We start from the raw sequence: 22,285 nt of genomic DNA on the forward strand, positions 1-22,285 counted from the left end.
ATCAAGCATTTTGAAACCCCTCTTTAGCAGGATGAAACGAGCACCAGTGAGTATGTGTATGTTAATTGGATTCAAAATCATTTATCCACAAAGACAGACAAATGCAGGATGCAAGGGTTCTGGCTTGAGATTCTACTTGAGAGTTCTAGCACTTTTTTTTAATTCACTGCCTCTAAGAGAGCATCCTGACTTGTACTTGCAATTAATCAGTACAGGCATTACCCAGAGGAGCATGCAAAATGGCATCTAAAGCATTAGTGTATTGATTAGAATTAATCAGTAACATGTTCCTCCTGAAGCTACATGAACAACCGAAGGATGTCTAAACTATATATATATGTAATCTTGGAAATTTAAGTTTCCATGAAAACTCAATTATGGCTTCTGAAACTAGGTAACTACATGTGAAATAGAAGCAGGGGAGGAAAGCCTGATACCCGGAAACTGAGTCATGGATGGGGTGTTTAAGAAAACTTAGGTTACAGAGAAGTGCTTTGCCTTTTTCAGGATCTAACACTGAACCCTGTGAGGCCCGAGGTGGTTTCTAGCACACCTTCATGTTAAGAAGTGTGAATGAGAATACAGAAGGTCATTTGAAAATTCAGCCCTCGAACTGTGTTCAGGTTCTGTCAGCAGCATTTTCTGGTTTGGAGAAGAGCAATACAGCCTCGTAAGAGAAACTCCGGGAGTTACCCTGGCTTTCTTTAAGCATTCTGTCTAGATAATATATTCAGGTCTGTACTTGTCTGAAGTCTGAAAATATTTGGACCTAGGATTTTGAGCTACACTGACACCAAAGACTGTAGTGTTACTAGTTTCTGTCTAAATCTGTATATATTGCAGATTCTGGTTATCTGAGCCAATTTCTTTCTTACTGTAACTTCAGCAAAGGTCCCGTTGGGTGAATCAAGACACTGAGCAGTGCCTAAACAATCCAATATCGTGTGTTGCTTTACAGCATAAAGGATTAAATTAAGATGTTGAAGTGTGGTCTTTTTTATTGCTTGAGGCAGTACCTAGAGAGATAATCATGGTTGTTATGGCCACCGTTGTGGTAAAAATAGGTTTGGATGTTGAAGGCTGTGCAGAGATGATAGTTATGTGTACAGTAACTGATGCCCTTGTCCTTGAGGTTGTGACCTTACAGGCCTGATTGCTCACCCTGCAGAGTGCTTGGAGGTTACACAGAAGGTAACAGAAGCCATCTGTTATCTGCTGTAATTTGCTTTTGGGACCTAAGTTTCACAGAACTGCAGAATGGTTGAGGTTGGAAGGAACCTCTGGGTCTGAATAGTCCAACTTCCCTGCTCGATGAAGGGTGAGCTATAGCAGGTTACTCAGAGCCACATCTAGTCAGGTTTTTAATATCTCCCAAAGGATTGAGACTCCGTAAGATTTCTGGGCAACTTGTTCCAGTGTTCAATCCCCTCTCAGAGTAAGCAAGTTTTCTCTTGTGTTCAAATGGAATTTCTTGTCTTTCAATCCAAATAAATGTGCCTTGTGCTTGCCTCTTGTCCTTTCGTTGGATGCAACTGTCTGATTCTGTCTTTGTTCCTGAAGAAAGACTTCTCTTCTCCAGGCTAAACAAACCCAAGTTTCTCAGCCTCTTCTTCTATGTTGGACGTTTTAGTCCCTTAATCATCTCTGTGGCTGTTTGCTGGACTCACTCCAGTAAGTCCATGTCTTTCTTGTGCTGGAAAGTCCAGTGCTGGACCCAGCATTCCACAAGTGTCTCCCCAGCGCTGAACAGAGGGGAAGAATCACCACTTTGATCCCCTTTTACCAGTGCAGCCCAGGAAGCTGTTGGCTTTCCTTGTCATTGAGAAAGCATTGCAAGCTTATGTTCAATAGTTTGTCCACCAGGACCCACAAGTCATCTTCTGCAAAGCTGTTTTTTGGCCTGTGCTGGTGCATGGGGTTGTTCCTTCCCAGAGGCAGCACTTTGTATTTCCCTTTGTTGAACTTCATGAGATTCCTGTTGGCCCAAATTTCCAGCCTTTCAAGACTCCTCTCAGTGGCAGCACAACCATCCTGTGAATCAACCACTCCTCCCATTTGGGCTGGAAACTTGCTGATGGTGCAGGCTGTCCTGTTATCCAGGTCATTAATGAAGAAAGAAAACGTTACTGGCCCCAGTATTGGCCCAGAGGTGTACCACTAGTGGCTGGCCTCCAGCTCAACTTTGTACCACTGCTGATAACCCTCTAAGGCTGGCAATCCAGCCAGTTTTCAGTCCACCTCGCTGTCCACTTGCATAGTCTCTACTTCCATCAGTACGTCAGTCAGGATGGGATGGGAGATGGCACTGAAAACCTTACTAAAGTCGAGATTAGCAACATCGACTGCTCCCCACATCCATCAGGTTGATCACCTCAGTGTGGAAAGGTATCAGGCTGGTTAAGCATGATTTCAGTATGAAGAGGCTCCATACGTGGTATTTCCCCATCTATCTCAAAAGATGACTGAAATAGCTTTTCTGCTACCTTGCTAAAGTGCTTTCTAAAATTAGATTTGTAACATACAGGCTGCTAATAGAAATCTAATAAAGCTACTACTAATTAACATCTAATGTGTATCAGTTATGCTGAAGTAGATCTTGTTGCTGCCAGGCAGCCTGTAGTACAGGATCTGCACATGGGTCTGGGTCTGTTAAATACAGGGGGTTGTATGGAAGGGTCTGGAGATCAGTCTCTGTTCTGCCAAGGAATGATGGCAGAATTGACTCCCATCCGATTTTCCCTGCAGGTCTCTACTGACCCAGTAGCTATTTTCAGTGTCCCTGATAAATCCACCAGTTAGTGTCATCTTTAGCTCATTTATTTTTGTGTCTCTGAAGAAAGAGGCTGATACTAGGGATTTCTTTTCACATGAATCTTTGAATCTCAGACAAGCTATTGTAGGAATTTGTACCACAAGATATGAATACATTTTGTAATGAATCTGGACTTGAGTGAGTCTGCCTTTTTCCAGTCTTGCATTGCGGTGATATAAAATACCTGCCTGGCAACAGCTCTGGAAGTTAATAAAGTTTCTGTGGTAAACTATGAGAGACCTGAGAATTTCAAACTAAAGTTATTGCACCAGTAACTCAGAAAAGCAATTCCTAAAACTCCTGGCACATTTATCCAGAGGGTTAGCAGCAGCACAGAAATGGAAATCATTGTTGAGAGCCACTGCGTACTTGGAATTAAAATCCATCAGTCTTCTGAAGCTGAGGAGAACGATTTTCATGACATACAGATGCTTCTGTATTTCATAACTAAAATTAAATCTAGGGTGGTTTTTTACTCTATTTGTAGGGAAATTTGTATGCTCTAATCCCTATAATATACCTAACTCGACATGACATCAAAAGAAATAACGCATGCAGAAGCTAGGCATTTAAAATACTCTCAGTGCTTTATTTAATTTAATTTCAGGAAAAGCAGATTTATTTATTTGGGGGAGGAGGACAGAAAAGGAGCAAGGATGCCAACATCCCCTTCTCAAGTGGAAATAACTGTGAACAAAAAAATGAAACTTAGCATCCTAGTTTCCCTCTTCTTGCTGGAAAAGGAAGGAGGAAGAAACCCAGTAGCTCATTAAAAAGCAGCAGTTGCTTTTCCAAGTTGGAAGCTGAACTGCAGCGTCTTTAGGCAGCCCTTGCTTAGGACTTTTTTCTTTAGGTACTTAACGTACCTGTTGGCAGCTTCCTTGCCTGCTGGAAATTTTGTTCAGTTCAGTGGAGCGTAATGCCATGGTTGTGTCCCTGCTGAGATAAATAGCGTGTCTGCCTCTGGAGCAAAGAAAAGTCTCTTCGCTGGTAGACGTTTAGGGTCTGCAATTGATCTCTGCTTGTAACAGGCACAAGTGATGGTTGGTTGGTACAAACGTCATACACGTATGTTGTTACATCTCCTTTCAGAAGTATGTCTTAACTTGATAACATCCAAATTTGGGCATACTTCTGGAGAAAGAGGTTCTTGTTATGGGTGCCAGATAAACTGTGTAGTTTGTTTTGTTCAGAACATCTGTTCCAGTGGGTTCCCTTCCCCAAGAAATGTGTTCTTGTGCACAGCCCATGTACAAGCACAAACTCACACATCAAAGGGTGATGGGGATACTTGATCTGCCAGGGAACTGGTGGATGAAGTTGCCAAGCCACTTTCCATTATATTTGAGAAGTCATGGCAGTCTGGTGAAGTTGCCACCAACTAGAAAAGGGGAAACAACCCCCATTTCAAAAAAGGGAAAAAAGGAAGATGCGGGAAACTACAGACCAGTCAGTCTCACCTCTGTGCCTGGCAAGGTTTCTTTCTGGAAACTCTGCTGAAGCACATGGAAAATGAGGAAGTGACTGGCAACATCATGGCAACATCATGGCAACATCCCCACATCCAAAGGTGGATAAGGGGAGAGCAAGTGATGTCATGTACCTGGACTTGTGCAAAGCATTTGACACTGTCCTACATGACATCCTGGTCTCTAAATTGGAGAGTCACAGATCTGATGGACGAACCACTTGGTGGATAAGGAACTGGCTGGATGGTTGCACTCAGAGTTGCAGTCAGCGGCTCAATGTCCAAGTGGAAATCAGTGATGAGTGGTGTTCCTTGGGGGTCAGTACTGGGACTAGTGCTGTTCAACATCTTTGTCAGTGACATGGATGGTGGGATTGAGTGCACCCTCAGCAAGTTTGCCAACAACACCAAGCTGCGTGGTGTGTTCAACATGCTGGAGAGCAGGGATGCCATCCAGAGGGACCTGAACAGGCTTGAGAGCTGGGCCCATGCCAAGCTCCTGAAGTTCAACCACACCAAGTGCAAGGTCCCACACGTGGGTCACAGCAATCCCAAGCTCAAATACAGGCTGGGCAGAGAATGGCTTGAGAGCAACCCTGAGGAGAAGGATGTGGGGGTGGGGGTGGATGAGAAGCTCAACATGAACTGGCAACATGCACTGGCAGCACAGAAAACCAACTGCATCCTGGGCTGCATCAAAAGAAGTGGCCCCAAGCATGGCAGGGGGGTTGGAACTTGATGATCTTTAAGGTCCCTTCCAACCTAAACCATTCTATGATGAGGAAACATTTTTGTTAGAGCAATCAAAAATGTGGTTCCCTGACCCATTTTGTCAACTAGAAATAGTTATAGTCTTCCTCAAAAATGTGTAATGTTGGTGTTTGAAAGGAACTTAAGGAAACAAAGTAAGTTTTTGTTCTCATCTTTTAGAAATTGCCGCCGGAGCTGTAAAGAGCATTTCCTAATAGGCTTTGTCAGACCCCAGTTGTCTTGTTTGGCTCCAGCTGACCAGTTACAGCACACTGCAAAGAGATCTTTTCTCCTTGGTGCTGCATTTTTTCTCTGTAACAGAAGAGAAATGTGAAAAAGTGGATTACTGGTGACTGAGTGGCTTGACAGAACCTCTCGTCTCTGCTCGTGTTTCTGGTTAGTGAGCAGGCACTGAATAAACTGGGGTGAAATGGTTCTGGAGCTCTGTATCACACCTCTTGGGAAGCAGCCCTTCACAAATGGTGTCAACCAGTGATTTTACTGGCAGCCTATGCCCAAGGATGAAAGGTGAAATGGGCCAGAGCGTGCCATCATACAAGTATTTTATTCCTTAAAGTTTTTCTTGCAGAATGGAATTCCGGAATATTGGGGAAAACACAGATACTTATATTTTTACTGTCTACCTTTAGTTATGTCTTGCTGGACAGAACATTGGGAAGTTAAATCAGAGGGTGATATGGAAGAGCTGAGGGTCGGGGAGCAGTTCTTGTGCTGCCTGGCAAGGTGTTTCAGATGGAGCAGCAGACCCAGCTGATCAGGGGGAGAAGGTGGAAATTAAAGACAGCCAGGGCTCGGTGTCTTCTTCCATCTCAGAGAGTAAATTAAGGTCATGCAGACTTCTTGTTTACTCTTGGCAAGAAGCAGACTAAATTGAACCGCTCTTGGAGTGTGGATGTTAGTCTGTAGGGCTGCTAACCCGGTTCTGTGGCTCCTTGATTGACTTGGTGGGAGTCTGTTTGTTTGTTTGTTTGTTTGGGAGGAAGTGTGAGGAAGAGAAATGGCACGTTTTCAGTTGTAGTGCTTCATGCACATGTAGACCTTCCAGCCACCTCCATTAGAATCAAAGCATGTGACCTCAACCAGCAACGCAGCACTGGGAATTACAGCTCTTGTGCAAGCCCTGGAGACGGGCTTATTGCTCGAGTGACTACAAGACTTTGCCAGTGACCTGAGGGCTGGGGTAGGTGGCTCAGTGTGACAAGCCACATGTGGAGCTGCTGCTTTGGGGGATTCGGTCCTTGTACAGTAGCCTTCCTCACTGCTCTTCTCCTTTCTTCTTCCCTCTCGCTGTCTGATGAGACCAGATGGGTGTTGCTTCAGAGGAGAGTTGGACATCTAGAGAAACCGTTTCGGATCTCACTGGAGTTTGTTGCTAATGGGAACAAGAGCGTAGCGGCTGTGGATTCCTTTGCGATGAAGAACTGCAGTACAGGTAACAGAGTATTTTATTGCTTCAAGCTCATAGTCTTTAGATGCCTTTTTGGAGAGGAGCATGGTTTCTGGCTGTTACAGAACCTTCACAGAATGAAAGCTTCTCATCAAATCAGTCCTTTAAATGAAGAATTTTTTTAATGTTGCTTTAAAAGTTTTTAACTTCTTGAAGGAAACAAGTGGTTTGTTGGTTGGGTTTTTTTTTTCCTTTGGAAAGAATTTCTAGGAAAATTTCATTTTGGGAGAACCAAAGCAGTATTCATCCTGGCTTGCCAGATGCCTATCCTGATGGCTCCACTTTCTGCAGTAGAAAGTAGAACAGACGAGTGGTTCCTAGACAGACAGCTCGCAAGCCATCTTTTTGATGTTCCTGCTAACAAATTTCAGGGTTGTTTTTTTTTTTTTTTAAACAACTATGAAAAACTTGATTCTAATAAAGTAAGCCTTTCTTTGGCAGTGTTCCAAGCAGTTATTGCTGAGTAACCCCTATGAGCTCAATGTAGTGGATGGATTTTTAATAATGGGCAACCTTAACGGGGGTTACTTTTTTAAATACAAGCTCTGTTATCAATCCAAGTGTGTAAATTTAGTGCTTCATACTAGAAGCAGCTGCATTTTAGTTCTACCAGCCTTATGGAGGTTGTGAATCATACTGAAATCTTTAGATGGAATGTCAGTGAAGAGTATTACTACTTACAGCACTTAACACATTACCTTTTGCCCATTTTATTTATTTGGAGTGCTGCTGAGTTGAGCTGCATGTCCTTCTTTTCAACCTGTCTAGGACAGGGAAATCTGCTAGAGAACATACATTATTTTGGTTATTTATGTTGCTCTCCACAAAGACCAGTTGTATTAAGGAGTTTATTGCACTGTCCATACATAGAATCATAGAATGGTTCAGGTTGGAAGACACCTTAAAGATCATCGAGTTCCAACCCCCCTGCCATGGGCAGGGACACCTCCCACTAGACCAGGTTGCACAAAGCCCCATCCAGCCTGGCCTTGAACACCTCCAGGGATGGGGCAGCCACAGCTTCTCTGGGCAACCTGTTCCAGTGCCTCACCACCCTCACAGGAAAGAACTTCTTCCTGAGATCTCATCTAAATCTCCCCTCCTTCAGTTTAAAACTGTTCCCCCTCATCCTGTGGCTCCACTCCCTGATCAAGAGTCCCTCCCCATGTCTCCTGTAGCCCCCCTCAGATACTGGAAGGGGCTCTAAGGTCTCCCTGGAGCCTCCTCTTCTCCAGGCTGAGCACCCCCAACTCTCTCAGCCTGTCCTCATAGGATAAAATGTGATCTCTAAGCTCCAACAAGGGACAGCCTAACGTTGTGCTTAAAGCACAAGGCATTTTCAGATAGAATGTACTGTGCTGCTGATGATGTACAGAACACATCTTGGTATCTCTCAAATGCTGGGAAGAAAGTATTTCAACTCCCCAAGAGATAAAAAGTGAATGGGAGAGAAGCCATCCAAATCTACAGTGCTTTGGGAATTCATTGCAACAAATTTTATGACAGGCTATGGGAGATATTAAGCTCCCACAAAGGTACATGAATTCTTCTCTTGGGAGCACTTGAAGGAGAGCTGTGGGTGACGGACAGTCAGCTGAGTAGAAGGACAATGTTGGCTGAGTGAGCTCATACTAATACTGGGCATTGTTCTGCAGATGACAGATGTCACTTGCTGAGGCCATTAAGATTTCTTTGAGCAAAAGAAGGAACAGATCTCCTATTTTGTCTACAGATTTGTAGCAATTGGCTTCTTCCCTGTTCTGCTTATGGGACATGGTGTATGAATAGTACCATCAGGGAATAAAACCACTTGTTCTTTTCTCAGTTGATTGAAACCACTAAGCCTTTTGCACACAGCTGAAGAGGTGTCCTTTTACAAGAAAGAAGGGGGTGGTGATCAGCTGAGGGTGGCACCTTAGTCTTGGAGAAAATAGGGAAAGCAATAAAAAAAGATTAATCTAAATCAAATTTTTCTGCAGCTGTTAGAAGCCGTTGGGCAGCTAAGCTAGTTGGATACCTTAATGTCACTGAAACGCCTAAAACATGGGTGAATTTGGGAAAGAAACATCTAAGAAACAGTAACAAGCCTTCAGCCTAATTTTTCTAAGCCTTTTGTTGCAGACCATATACACAATTTAAAAATAAATTAAGGCACACAGACAATTTTAGGAAATTAGGCTACCATTTCTATAGGCAGATACATGTTTAGATCTAAATTAGATGCCAACAGGGGCTTGAAGAAGGTAGAAATTTGAGGCTGGGATTTGCTTTTGAGCACTGGGAATTCCATTTTTTGAGTTCTTTAATCATGGAAAAGATGGGATTTTTATTTCATTTGAACTGAAAAAATAACAGCTTATGTGGTATTGAATGGGGAATTAAAATTAAATAATATAAATTCACATGCTGATGAAATTCAGAAATTTTTTTTAAATTCTGAATTTAAAAATTCTAGATTCATATCCCATCTAACTAAAAATTGTTGAGTGGAAACATAACTCTATCGTTGCAATGTCTTAATTGTGCTCCACGTTTCCCTTTCTTCATTCAGCGGTGCAGCAGATTAAAAAATCCAAGTGATTTGTCACTTGAATATCTTCACATTTCCCAGTTCCCATCATATAATCAGTCGTGATTGGGGTATCTTGATAGAAAGGAGGGAAGCCCTTACAGATTGAGCGGTTTCGTTTGGGTTTGGGGTTTTGTTGGGCTTGTTTGTGTGTGTGTGTGTTTGTTTGTTTTGTTTGGGAATGGGGGGGGGGGAGGGTGTTGGTTGTTTTTTGGTTGTTGTTGGGTTGTTGTTGTTGTTGTTTTAAATGCTCAGGATTGTCCAAAACTGTATTTGGTCCGTCTCTTATCGTCACTGTAGTTCATCACCAGCATTCTTCTCATGCACTTCATCCTCTGGCTTTAATTCTTTAAGGGCTTTTTAGCACTTGACATGTGCTAAGTGCCTTTTTTTATTAACAGAAACTTTTCCTGACCCATAGGATCAGATTCCAATAAGAAAGGTGCTACAGTCAGTAGAAAGGCTGCTTGGACTTCTCTAGGTTTTGGATCAGGACAGTTAACGGGGAGTCTTGCCCATTATCCTACAGCCAATTGACTTTCAATTACTGTCTTGAATGTGACACAGATTGTGTTTGTCAGTGTGTAAAACCCAAACTATTGATTGTCTAATTTTCTTTCTTACAACTTACAATTTAAATAAGTGCAGTACCCAAAGAAAAAAAAAAAAAAGAAAATTATAAATTGCAGAGAAGCAATATTTTAATTTAATAGTATCAGTTAAGAATTTGTTCCTTCTACAAGTAAAGTAATTGGTACGGTGGCATTTTATAGTTGATAGTAATTTCTAGTAATAAAAATGGAGTTCATTTCCTAAGTAATGTATTGACTTATTAATGATATTTAATGGTTTTCTTACTGATTTTTTATTGCAGTTGTAAATTAATTAATTTGCTAACTTATTTCCAAAAGTCTCGATTAAAGTTCTTAGTAGTAAGCACAAGTAAATGACAAGACATTGTTTTACTTAGCAATGTTCGATTTACCGATTCTAAGTAACTTTTAAAGTAAGGGGCGTGGAGATCAAATGCTTCTAAAACGTGTTAAAGGTTTAATGATGCTCCGAGGCTGTTAAAAGCAGTTATTTCAGACGCTCAGCCTGGCCAGGAGGAAGCACTTAGCTTTCAACTTTTCAAGCTCAGTAAGCAACATAAAAACATATTTATTTTGGAGCGGGGAGAGACTATGTATTGTTGATTAAGTTAATGCTTTTGGCCACTCAGCAATCGCTTTTTTCAGTAGATACTGAAAGTACATAGAAATACACTCATTACCGTCAGAGCTGGGAAGTAGTTAGTTCTGTAATGGTCTTGTGGTTATAATACATTTATGAAAGTTGAAGTTAAGGTTGTACTAAAAGCAAAACCCCCAATCCAAAACAGAGGAACTCTCAAGAAAGGAAAAATTTTGAAGAACTGAAGGGTGTTTTACTAGGAAAAAAAGATGGTGAGGGAAGAGTAAGAATATAGACTTGCAACATGTACGGAGAAATATGAGCAACTGCCGGATCGAATTTTTTGTGATTCCGTTTGATAAATAGTCCAGCAACAGATTTATGAATCAACTGCAGGAAATCAATAAGGGCTTTCTCCAAACAGGATTACTTACGTATCTGAATCATTACTAAAATGATGGTTTTGTGTATTCAGACAAAACCTGAATATGTATCATTTCAGTTTTCCCACGTACGCTCACTTTTGCAGTTTATCTTATAAATTAATTTGCTGACAGGATGTTGTGGTTAACTGAACTTAATGAAATACCAGTGAGCCCCTTTTCAAAATGAGTTCTTGATGCTTCCTACTGGAAAATTGCCTACAAAAGTTAACCTCTTCCAAACTGTGAACTGAAATAATGTCAATGTATCTGATGGAATCGAGGAACAGCCCAGGTTGGAAGGGACCTCAAAAGATCATCTGGTCCAACCTCTTGTGGGAAGGCGAGCCCAGGTGAGATTATCTTGCACCCTGAGCAGCTGCATCTTGAAAACCTTCAGTGATGGGGACCCTTGTCCCTGGAAGGTCGTTCCAGTGATTGTTCTCACTATAAAAAAATTACTAAATAAAGTCCCACATGACACAGTTACAGCTAATTTAGATGTTAATAATTAATTCATTAAAAATCTTGTATAATTATTAAGTAAGTTTCACTTGAGTAAAATTGCAAGGCGTTTACAGAATATTTATGAAGCAACTAAAGTGTGTCAATATTTTTTTTATTAATTATTTGCTTAGTTGTAAATATGGGACAGTGGAGAGAAGACATGTACTATCAGTGAAACCAACCGTGTCATCTTATATGGCCTGGAGAACCACCACTGCCCAGAAATTCAGGGGAATGGGTGAACAGAACAATGAGCACAGCTGATATTGTGCTGTTGTTATAAAACTGAAAAACAGACATGATCTTTAAAAAAATTTAAAACTAGTCTTAAATTTCAGAAGTAGTTGTCTGTATTTGTCTGTATTCATTTGACCAGCGTTTACCATAATATTTACTTGGCCTGTCCAGGTCATTTTTGTGTAAAGGAAGCTGGAGAATTTCCTTTGGCATTAATGCCATGGTTAAGCAGTTTACCAAACCAGAGGACAGATCCAGAGTTAATTGAAGTCAATGGGAATTATTCAGTATGTTTGGATTAAGTTCTGAGTATCCTTCATTAAAAGAAAAAAATAAAATAAAATTAGGCAGGTTGGCTGCGTTTTCTTTGGAGTGGCTTATACTATTTATACAGTTCCACTGAGCTGTGGATCTAATTTCACTAAATAGGCATTTGGAAAAGACTTACTATTTTAAAAATATTTGACTCCAAATGCTTTGGCAACCACCTTCCTCCCCATTCACCTCTGCTCTCCCAGGAGGTATGACTAATTATTCTGACTTCAGGTTGCATGCCAAAAACCATCTCTAACCTGCTAGTGTTTGAATCCTGTAGGGATTTTGTGTTGGAGAAAAACCTGCTTTACAGATGAGTGCAGTGGCTGTAGTGAAGTTAAATCATTTTAAGGTAATTCCAAAGTGAAAATTATTTCACTTGCAGTTGGTGCCCATTTAAGTAAAATATATTTAATGCACTTGTTATGGAGCTAATCTTTGTTTTCATTTTTCATTTTAATTTTTTTTAAATTAATTTATAGTATTTCTAGGAATAAAAAATGAAGCAAATTTAGTCTTAATATTGCTTCTCGAAAAGGCACGGTAACTCAATTAGTGGTAGAGCAGCTTCTTACAGTAATGAATTAGTGATTATGCATTTCTGTTACTGACTGTGAACACCTACTTCTTGTCCAGGCAAATTTAGACAGTGATGGTTATATTAAATAATTTAATCTATTTAGAACATTAGTGCACTCACCAAAGGGGAGGGTGAGTTTCAGGAGATATTCAGGAGATATTTCAAGATACTCAGGAGGAACCTGAATATCTTGAGCATTTCGTTTCATAGGTCTGTCGTGCCAGTATGTTGGTGAATGGGAACTGATGTTCTGTTGGTTTATATAGTAATCAACTGATGATATATTTGGGGTTTTAAGAAATGAGGAGGGAGGTATAAAGAAATGTTTTAGGTGGTATGTAATAATGCTCATGAAGCTGGTCTTTAAAATTGATGCCATCATACAGAAGGTGGAAAGGCTGGAATCTGCCACAGCAGGACCGAAGGTGGGTGATTCTTACACAAAGTTACTGTCGTACCAGAGTGAGCAGGTTCATCTGCCCTGATTCAAAAAAGGGTACGTGATTGGGGTTAAGAAACAGAACTGAGAAATCTCAGCCTTTAAAATCCAAATCTTTAATAATCGAAAGAGAAGGGCCTGCTCATGAGAGGTGCTGGAAACTGCTTGAGAGATGCTGGAAATCCCTCAGTTCTCCTGCAAGTGTTAGCAGTTGTGGGTCTTAAGTACTTTTTAACACCTTGAAGAATTGGCCAATACATTATCTTTTTAATGCTGTATATGATTTTTATCCTGACCTTCTCCCTTAATTAAGGCTTATTTCAACAGGGGAGCCATTGATTCAGTGAAAGAAAATGAACTCTGTAATCTGCTTTCCCCAAATTGAACTTATTTTTATTACTATTAATTGCTGCCACTTAGTTCTTGTGATGTTTTAACTGCCTGGATTTATTGAAACAATCATAGGATTCACTATTATCACTTGAGATATGGGGAGGACAATGGTGATTGATGGATGACCCAATGATTTTAAGCTGGTATTACTCCAGATTCAAAGATTTATGCAAGCGGATTCTATTGTGTAAGAAGATGACAGTCTATCTCTTCTTTTTTCTCTCCATAATAAACCCTTACATTTTGAAAAGATTGCTAACCTGTACCAAAGGGCATGCAGAACCTTGATTTTGCTAATACAGAGAATGGGGTAGCTTCACTCTGAGTTTTGTTTTATGTAAATCCATGAAGTTCTCTGTTAGCTGCAGGAAAGGTTTTTGATTTAAACAGGACTGATGCTTGAAGGTGTTAAGACCTGGCTACGCAACTTGATTCACATTTGCGAAGAATTGCAGTGGTCTTTGAGAAGAGGTGAGAGAGAGCGGGGAAGCTTAGAAAGTCATAACAGAAGAGGGTGATGATCAAGGAGTCAGACTGCGTGAGCAAAAGAATAAACGAGAGAGCGAGCTGAGGAAAGGAGAGGTGGCGATAAACCGGTAACGCTGAAAACAAATAACAGGGTATCAGGCAGGAATAATTGGTCTAGATAGTGGAAATGATGAAGGAGTTTGACCAGTTAGAAAGTGATTGGAATAAACATTTACAATCCAATTAATTAACTAAAGCAATCAAACTTAATCAGATAGTCACTCAATCAACCAGACTGAACTAACTAGATGGATAATGTGTTGAACTGGCAAAGAAACCAAGTGAGACTGCAGGAAATTCAGTGAATTGTGAAAATTGAATGAACTCTAAAAGGATTAATCAATTCACATTTAAAATTATCAAATGCAAATATAAATATGTGGGTTGTTCAGGTGGAAGCCAGCCCCTTTTTCTGGCATGTCTCACCAGAACCTGGGGGATGCTGATGAGCAAAATAATTTTTGGAAGATGAAGAACAAGAATAAGGAGAAGATGGGACAAGAAGGAAATCAGATTTTCTGTGTGTGCTTCCAGGTTGTAAAAGACAAAATAATGCCAGCAGCAAAACCTGTGGTTTTTTTTTTAAAAGCCTGTGTAAGTGTCATAGATACCAACACTGCATTCTGAGGTACCACTGCTCTGTGGTGGTGCAACACACACCAGATTGAGAAAAGGTATAACCCCTCCTCTGTCTTTACCACAATGAAGAGTTCTTTAGATTTTGGCTCATGACTTATCTTCTGAGGTATTCAGGTTCAGCTCGTTTTCAATGTCTGAGAGATCTCATTGCAAACCTGCCCCAGTCTTGCTATAAGACCTTTCCAGCTCTTCCCTTTTTTTGTCGAAACCATCCTCTCTGCCTTAGGGAGCCCTGCTTGCTTGGTCCTGCTGTTCTGTTTCTGCACAGGTGGCTGCAGTCAGCTTTTTTAGCAAACCAATTGCTGCACCAAAGCACAGACAGCGTTTAATAATCCCGTGCTGTATCTGGTATGGGAGAGATGTGGCACACTGGGGCCAGCAGTTGAAGGATACGGTGAAGTAGACACTCTGCAACAGAACAACTGAAACCAAAAAGCCTCGACCTTGTAATTCCAAATCAAATCCATAATACATAAATAGAAATACCAACTGACTAAACCCGATGCATTGATTTTTTTCCCTGAAAAATTTAAGAATCTGCAACGGGGGACTGAAGTTTTATGAAAAGGAGTGCATGCCCTTTCAACAAATGAGACTCCTGTATGCTGTATTTGGAAACTCACACCCGTAGCTGCACAGCAGAGTCTCGGGCAGGATCATTAAACCTGTATGTTGTGGTCCTTTTTCTTTGAAAACATGAAAATCCTGGGGGAAAAGAGGAACTTTCAAAAGCTGCCAAGTGACTTAGGAGCACAAATTAATGGGAACTGTGCTCCTTAGTCCCTGGGGAGTTTTCAAAAATGCCATCGTTACTGAATTGCGGTGAGGCACGTTTTCCACCCGGGAGGCTGAGGAAGGACAGGCTGTGCCGTGCTTCCACGGAGGCAGTTTTACAGAGCCCCTCCACAAATGAGGCATATGGGGCTTTCATGAATTGCGCCTTTGAAGGCCCTGCTAGTAAGGCATATTGATCCAGATGGCAAGATCTTAAATTACCAGTCAGGTTTTATTATATTAAAGAAATTTTAAGAATACTCCCCCCCCTCCCCCCCGTCTTCTTTAACGATTGCCAGCTGAAGTGCAGAAGTTTTGTACAACTGGGAGGTTGCAAGTACTTAAATGAGTCAGCTGGATTCTGGGTCCAATTCCAGATTGAAGTGTTCATTGTTCATTGATTGATGGGATATCAGCAAATCTGTAAGCAAAATAAGAGGTTTGGAAATGTTTTTCAGATCTACAAGGAAATATAATTTAGTCAACTCTTACAGAGAGATTTATCATGTTCCAAAAATAGTATCAATGGTGGATTTTTCATTTGATGTGAATAGAGATGAACAAAGAAACTATTTTGATACATCAAAACCTTGAGAGTTGAGGGGCAATCTGTCTGGCTCTGTGAGATGATGTGTTGCGGCATACTGGGATCTGAGCTGTTTTGGTTGATTTGTGTGAGCCGCAATCTTGAGTAAATGATTTTGCAGGGACTACAGCAGTGAATATGCCCTGCATTTATGCCTAAATTATGTACTGGATTTTAAAGACATCATTTAGAGCTGTAAGCAGCAACTGCATAAATCCAGCATTGTGTTATACGGTACCAAAAATAAATATGATAAGGATGAAATTTCAGTATTTCTGTAGTATTATCAGAATTGCTATTGATTTACAGAAAGAAACCGTTGACTCTTTCAGCACCTCATGGAATAGCGGCATATGGACATGTGGTTATGAACATATGAAACCATAACAAAAGAGAGCAATTGCTCTAAGATCAGAAATACTAGGTGTAAAGTCTTGGCAACAGTATTAACTCATCAGGCACTTATATTGTATGCATCGGTAACAAAACAGTAGTCAAGTGACTCCCCTGTCTACAAAAGTTGCCAAGTGGCTTAGACAGCAAAGTAAGGGAAGTATTTACTGTGTGCGAGCTGTTTCCCCAAAATATAGGAAGTGAAATGCATAATTATGAAGTTACTTGGGTGGGACTTCTGCTAGTGAAAGTTGTAAAGCATGTTGTGCATCATCCCATTAATTATTGGAGCTTTGACTACTTGCATCAGCTGAAGATGTGTCCCTATAGATTTATCAAAGCTTTTGATAAAGGTGGAGCCTAACAAGAGGTTTTGTAGGAATATCACTGATTTGGACTTCAGTTTCTGTGTCGTTGCTGGGGTTTCCACAGCCAATGGGAGAGTTTGGTTTGGAAAACAGAAGAGTTCGGTTTAAGTTATTGCTGTTCTTTCACTGTAGGTAAAGGAGGCTGGAGCTGATGCTTAGTGTTTGCAATGATACATATTACTATATAATTAGATTGAATTTTTTTTTAAAAATGGATTGCAAAATACATTTAATATAAAGTATATTTTCTAAAAATATAACATACAACCGATTAAGACAAACAAGAAATGCAGAATAACCTTTTCTGTAAAATATTGGAAAAAGGTATGTTTGAGCTGCTCATGTTTGCACAGAGTGTTTTGCAGTGGTCTTCCATGCTTCCAGTGTTTGTCTTCTGTTCTCTTCTAATTTCATCTCTGGAGCACCTCCAACTTCCTCTGCTTCCAAGTGAAATCAGGTCATTTCTCTCATTTGGACAAGCCTATTCCTCCTCTTTCCCTTTAGTCATAAAACATTCCTGCCTATCTAATCTCATCACGAAACCCTTAGGGCAATTATTGCTCCATTATATGTTTATATTGTAGCAAGTAGTCTTCATCTTAATTGTTGATTTGTAGAAAGTGGACTAATTTTTTACTTCATGTAGCTTCCCTTAAACTATAATAAATGTACTTCTACTTGCTTCTTCTGTTACTAGCAGTACCAGACAGCAGCAGTGCCTGTGACGCATTACAGTTGTCTTTCTAAAGTATAATAGCAGTCAGAGCGTTCTCTGATTCCTATTATTTTTTGATTTTTCAAGTAAACCGTGCGTTTCTTTCCTGGAGAATTAGGGTAATTGCTGAAATGAAACTGAAGTGTCATGATCGGGCAGGATGCCACCAAATGGAAGTCAGTTGTGCAAAATTCCTCTTTCTACACTGCAAGCCCACAGTGATTCTGTTCTGTAAATACTACAGAGGAGTTCATTACTGTTTCCATTTATTCATATTGCTATACTGTCTCAGAGCGGTACTCACAGATGAGTTTGGTCTGTGCTGTGCATGTGAGTACAAGCAAAGGAAAAAGAAATTAGATTGTGAATTCCTTAGCACAAATACAAAGGCAAACGGCAACAGATGAATAAAGATGACCAAGGCACTTTGGCTGGGCCACAGTGAGTGAGCATTAGATTAGCTGACACCTGGGATGGAGTTAGTTGGGAGGAAATGGAAACAATTTTAAATAGCCCTTTTATTGATCTTAGAAATCATAGAATTGCCCAGGTTGGAAGGGATCAGATCGTCTAGTCCAACCATCAACCTATTACTGACAAAAACCGTCACTAAACCATATCTGTAAGTACTACGTCTACCCATCCTTTAAATACCTCCAGGGATGGTGAGTCCACCACTTCCCTGGGCAGCCTGTTCCAATGCTTGACAACCCTTTCAGTGTAAAGACTTTTTCTACTATCCAATCTAGTGAACAGATTCTATGATTCTATGATTTGTGGCAGCAACAGTAACCAGCAGTTTTACCGGTCGATCTCTAACAAGTTTAAGTCGAGGGATTTGACTGATAAAACGGGGAAGAGGCCATCAGCTCTGAGTGCTGAGTTAATGCTAGGCATGGCCTAACCTGCACCCGTGTTGGTACAGCTGAGTGCTGCCTCTGGGCATTCCTCTTTAGAAAATTGCCCTCATTCTGAAAGTTACTCAGGCAGAGCTTCACTGTTTGCCTGAGGAATCTTGCTGTACTTGTGTGGGGTTTACTACAGAATCACAGAATCTTCTTGGTTGGAAGGGACCTTTGAGATCATAGAGTCCAACCCACAAAAAAAACCAACAAAAAAACCCAAACCCAAACAAACACCCACCACCACACCCCACACCCACCCACAAACAGACGCAAACCAACAATCTCGGGCACTAGAGCATACCCTGAAGTGCCATGTCTACATGTTCCTTAAATACCTCCAGGGATGGCGACTCCACCACCTCCCTGGGCAGGCTGTTCCAGTGCCTGACCACTCTCTCAGTAAAGTAATTCTTCCTAATATCTAATCTAAACCTCCCCTGCCACAACTTTAGACCATTTCCTCTGGTCCCGTCATTATTCGATTGGGTGCCAAGTGTTCATAAATTAAGTGCCTAGTATTCATAAAAAGTATGTAGGAAAGGCATTAGATGAAACAGGTTTTTTTCCAGTTTACAAAGCCCTTTCTCCTTATTTCTGTGTCATAATAGGACACCTCTTTTTAAACACATCTATATTCTGCTGATGCTGGCTGCTTTTTTTAGCATTTGAACAAAGGCCAGAAAATATTTGCAGTGGATATGAGACCAAAAAAATCTTCTCCTAAACTCCAGCTTGCAAAGATAATTCCCAAGCAGTTCAGCACAATTCTCAGTCTAGACCTCAACTGAACTGTCAGGGAATAAAATCTGTATAATAACCCAGTCATCTAATTCACGACATCACGGGATTCAATCTCCCTAGGCAAGATTTAGTTCAGACATTCAGATGCTTTGTTGTATGAAGTTAGACAAGGTGATATTCATCTTTTGTGACTTCAGCTATCTGAAAGTTAGGCATCATGTCAAAGCCAGTCTCTAGGGTCCCTCCGTAGTCAACAGAGAGAAAAAGAGGCACTTCAGAGAGCAATTCATTCCACCTTTAACATCATAGCATCATCAGAGTGTCAGAAAGGGGACAATGCTTTGCTTGAAGAATTGTAGCCTGGAATTTCTAACAGAACTATCCTTTTAAAGCCAGCGGGTGCTTTAATACCTGTAATCTATAAAGTCTGCCCACCAATTCCTCACTTGCGAATGAATAGTGTCAGGCAAGGATTCTTTAACAAATGGATTCTCTATTGAACATCCTCAGCGCTCACTGGTTAGCATGCTAGATAAATCATTTTCTAGTAATTATTTTGCAGGAGTTTATTCAGAGTCTGTTAGGATAAACCCTGAAAAAAATTAAATGGCTGTTGAGTGCAAGATTAATCGTGCTATCCAGGAATACTTTACAATACCAGCATTACCAAAACAAGCTTCATTCATGCAGCTTTGACAGGACTCTTCTAGTCAGACCTAGAAGCCTCTCTGCACTAAAAACAAAACCACCAGCTGTTCTGCAAAACCTCTGTAAGTTAGAAATCAGGATTTTTTTTTTGCCCTCCGTAGATATTTTATTAATGAGTCTAGAAGAGAAGGTATATTTCTTAAAAAACAAAACAAAAAACAACAAAACCCCCGTCCTTTCACACAGAAGAACATTCAGCTACATAAGTGGTTTGTCAAAAGTAAAGTAGTTGTTGGAAGGAGCAGAGCTATAGCCAAGAGCCTTCTAATGGAACCCTGTAGATCATATTGCTTCCCTGCATCCTCACAAAGTCACTTATATGTAATAGCTTTGATTTTTTTTTTGTTGACCACATTCCTTTATGGGAGACCTCAATGAAGGCTTTTTGAAAAATCTACTTAAATGGATATTGGATCCCATGCTGTTTTCCTAAGAGTGGTAACAGAAGATCCACACTATTTTTTCAGTTACTTCCTTACCAGTAGGAGCAAATCCCTCTCTTGCATTATGTTTATTTTTATTACCCTTGTGAATGACACTGTCACTTCTCTTTAAGCAAAAGCGGTAACTCAATCCCTTAATAAAGCCTTAAACAACACTGCCTCTAAATGAGGTTAAGATCTATATTATATGCAGCATTTGCCTTCAACCTTAAGTCAACCTATTTGTGCAAGAGAATATCTGGTTACATTCAGGAGTTAGTAATTTCAGATCTAGTTCCTGGAGATCATTGAATTCTGGCCTAAATTTCAACTGACAGGACTTCTTAAGCATGATACACCATTAAGAGTCACGTCAGGGAATTTCTGTTTCATTACATTAGTGTAATCAATGGTTCTTCTTTATCAGGAAGATTTAAAACAAAATGTTACTTTCTGAACAGAAAATTGTACCAAGTTTTGGGGTGCTTTTTTTTTGTTATGTGTGTTGTGTTTTAATAATTTTAAGTAGTATTCTGCAAAAAAGCTGCTATGATGTCCTGTGCATAAACACACCCTTTTATCTCCGTCTTTGATTTAAGTAAAGGTCCCTCTTGTACAGTTCTAAACTGAGACAGATTTCCTCTGAACTTGAGCATACTTGCAGTTGCTTTTTTCCATTCTCGTTCAGCTGAATATCTTGGATAAAGACCGAGCTGTGTTTACGAGTTTTCCCAAAGCCACAGAGTAACAGGAGTTACCAGTCTGATGTTCCACGGTATGCTCCCTTTAAAAAAGGAAAAGGGAAGTACTCCTTCTTCCATAAACTGCTTTGCATAGAATAGTAAGATTATTATCATGTATCACAATTATGTATTAGAATGATTTTTTTTTTTTTTTTTAAAGTCACTGAGTTTCTCCTCTACCTTGTGGCACCACTGTATTGTGGCTTTACTCCTCTAGTCTTCAAGCAGGTCACAAGAGTCTATAAGATGTTTTAATGCAGCCCAGAGAGCAGCTGCCATTTGAAAATTAGATGGGTTAACATAAAATCCTTGAGTAGGTAAGAACTGTTGTTCTGGTCTCACCTGTCTGACTTTGCCTGAAATAAATTAGGGAGCACTTGCACAGGCTGCTTCATCAGCGGATCAGGAGGGAAAGCCATCCTGAACAGATGGAAGTAATAACCTCTCCTGCCAGTGCAGCTGGAAGAGGATGTCTGCCTGCAACCAGAGGGACTTTACCTGTACCATAGCTACAAATAACTCCAGGACCTCGTTACAGTCCAGTTTAACTCGTTAGTGTTGACAGCTGTGAGCTGAAGTGTTGTTACTAAGGCTAGAGCCTTGCACTGCCCAGGATTTGGGGAGCGGGTGGCAGGGGGCATAATACCTTCACCTTGTGAATTTGTGACTGTAGTTGAAAGTAGTTGGGATCTGTTGACTCATGAAGAGTAATACCCATAGAAAAGCCTTGTTTGCAGGAGCTGAGCCAAATACTTAGAACAGATGTCAGGGCTCTTCTGTGGCATTTCATTTCTTGCTGTCGTTTCTTCAAGCAGCAGATCTGTGCTTTATTGAGTATCAGCAGAACTCAGAGATGGGCATTTCTTGAAAGCACCTTTTTGGAGAAATAAATCATGTTTCTAAAGCATCTCTCCCCCTTCAAATGCGCGTCCACTAAAAAGAAGCTTGAGTCTAGACTTGGTGCTGGTACATTTCTATTGCTATTTTCCACTACAATGAAAAGCAATTTCCACTTGAATTTTGGAAATCTGAGCAGTTATAATAGTATCAAGTACTTTAGTGACAAAGTCTGGAAGTAATTTTGGTCAGAAAATGAAAGTCTCTGTTCATAATCTCATCCTAAAACTGAAATAGATACTCAGTGCTTCACCTACGGAAAATTTAATAACTTACACAGCATCAAAAAATGTTTGACACCACATATGCATTGCTGAATGAAGTTAGTGATTTATAACGTTGTATGCGAGATGTTATCATCTCATTTACTGCATTAATCAGTGAATGCCAAACCAGTTTGCAGATTGCATGTAGATCAGTTTAATCTATCACCTTAATTGTCAGTGAAATTTTTAATGTTGAGTTTACATTAACTGTTTTCCATACCGCTTCTCACTGAGAAAGAAATGGCAGCGTGATCCCTCCATAGTGCTCATGTGAAACTGTGCAGGTTTCATGGTTGTTCTTCACTGCTCTCCAAATTTGAGGTTCCCTCAAGTTTAATCTGTGTTTTGGTAGCATTTGCACATCTTGCCACATGCCAAATGGAGAGGATGTTGTCGCTCGTGTCAATGCTAACACTGTAAAAGGTTGTCTCTTTGGAGCACTGTTTGAGTGAGTAGACTTCAGGGGA

At 40.4% G+C, this 22,285-nt stretch overlaps 1 protein-coding gene across 1 annotated transcript in view; it reads left to right on the forward strand.

Moving 5' to 3' along the window:
* Nucleotides 1–22,285, forward strand: part of ALK (ALK receptor tyrosine kinase) — a 327,499-nt gene that overhangs the window by 218,615 nt on the left and 86,599 nt on the right. Inside the window, exon 5 of the mRNA XM_074144531.1 lies at nucleotides 6,356–6,483. Coding sequence (XP_074000632.1) covers nucleotides 6,356–6,483 — 128 coding nt within the window. The remainder of the gene's footprint in view (nucleotides 1–6,355; nucleotides 6,484–22,285) is intronic.

This window comes from Numenius arquata, chromosome 2 (assembly GCF_964106895.1).
Source record: "Numenius arquata chromosome 2, bNumArq3.hap1.1, whole genome shotgun sequence".
Lineage (NCBI taxonomy): Eukaryota > Metazoa > Chordata > Aves > Charadriiformes > Scolopacidae > Numenius > Numenius arquata.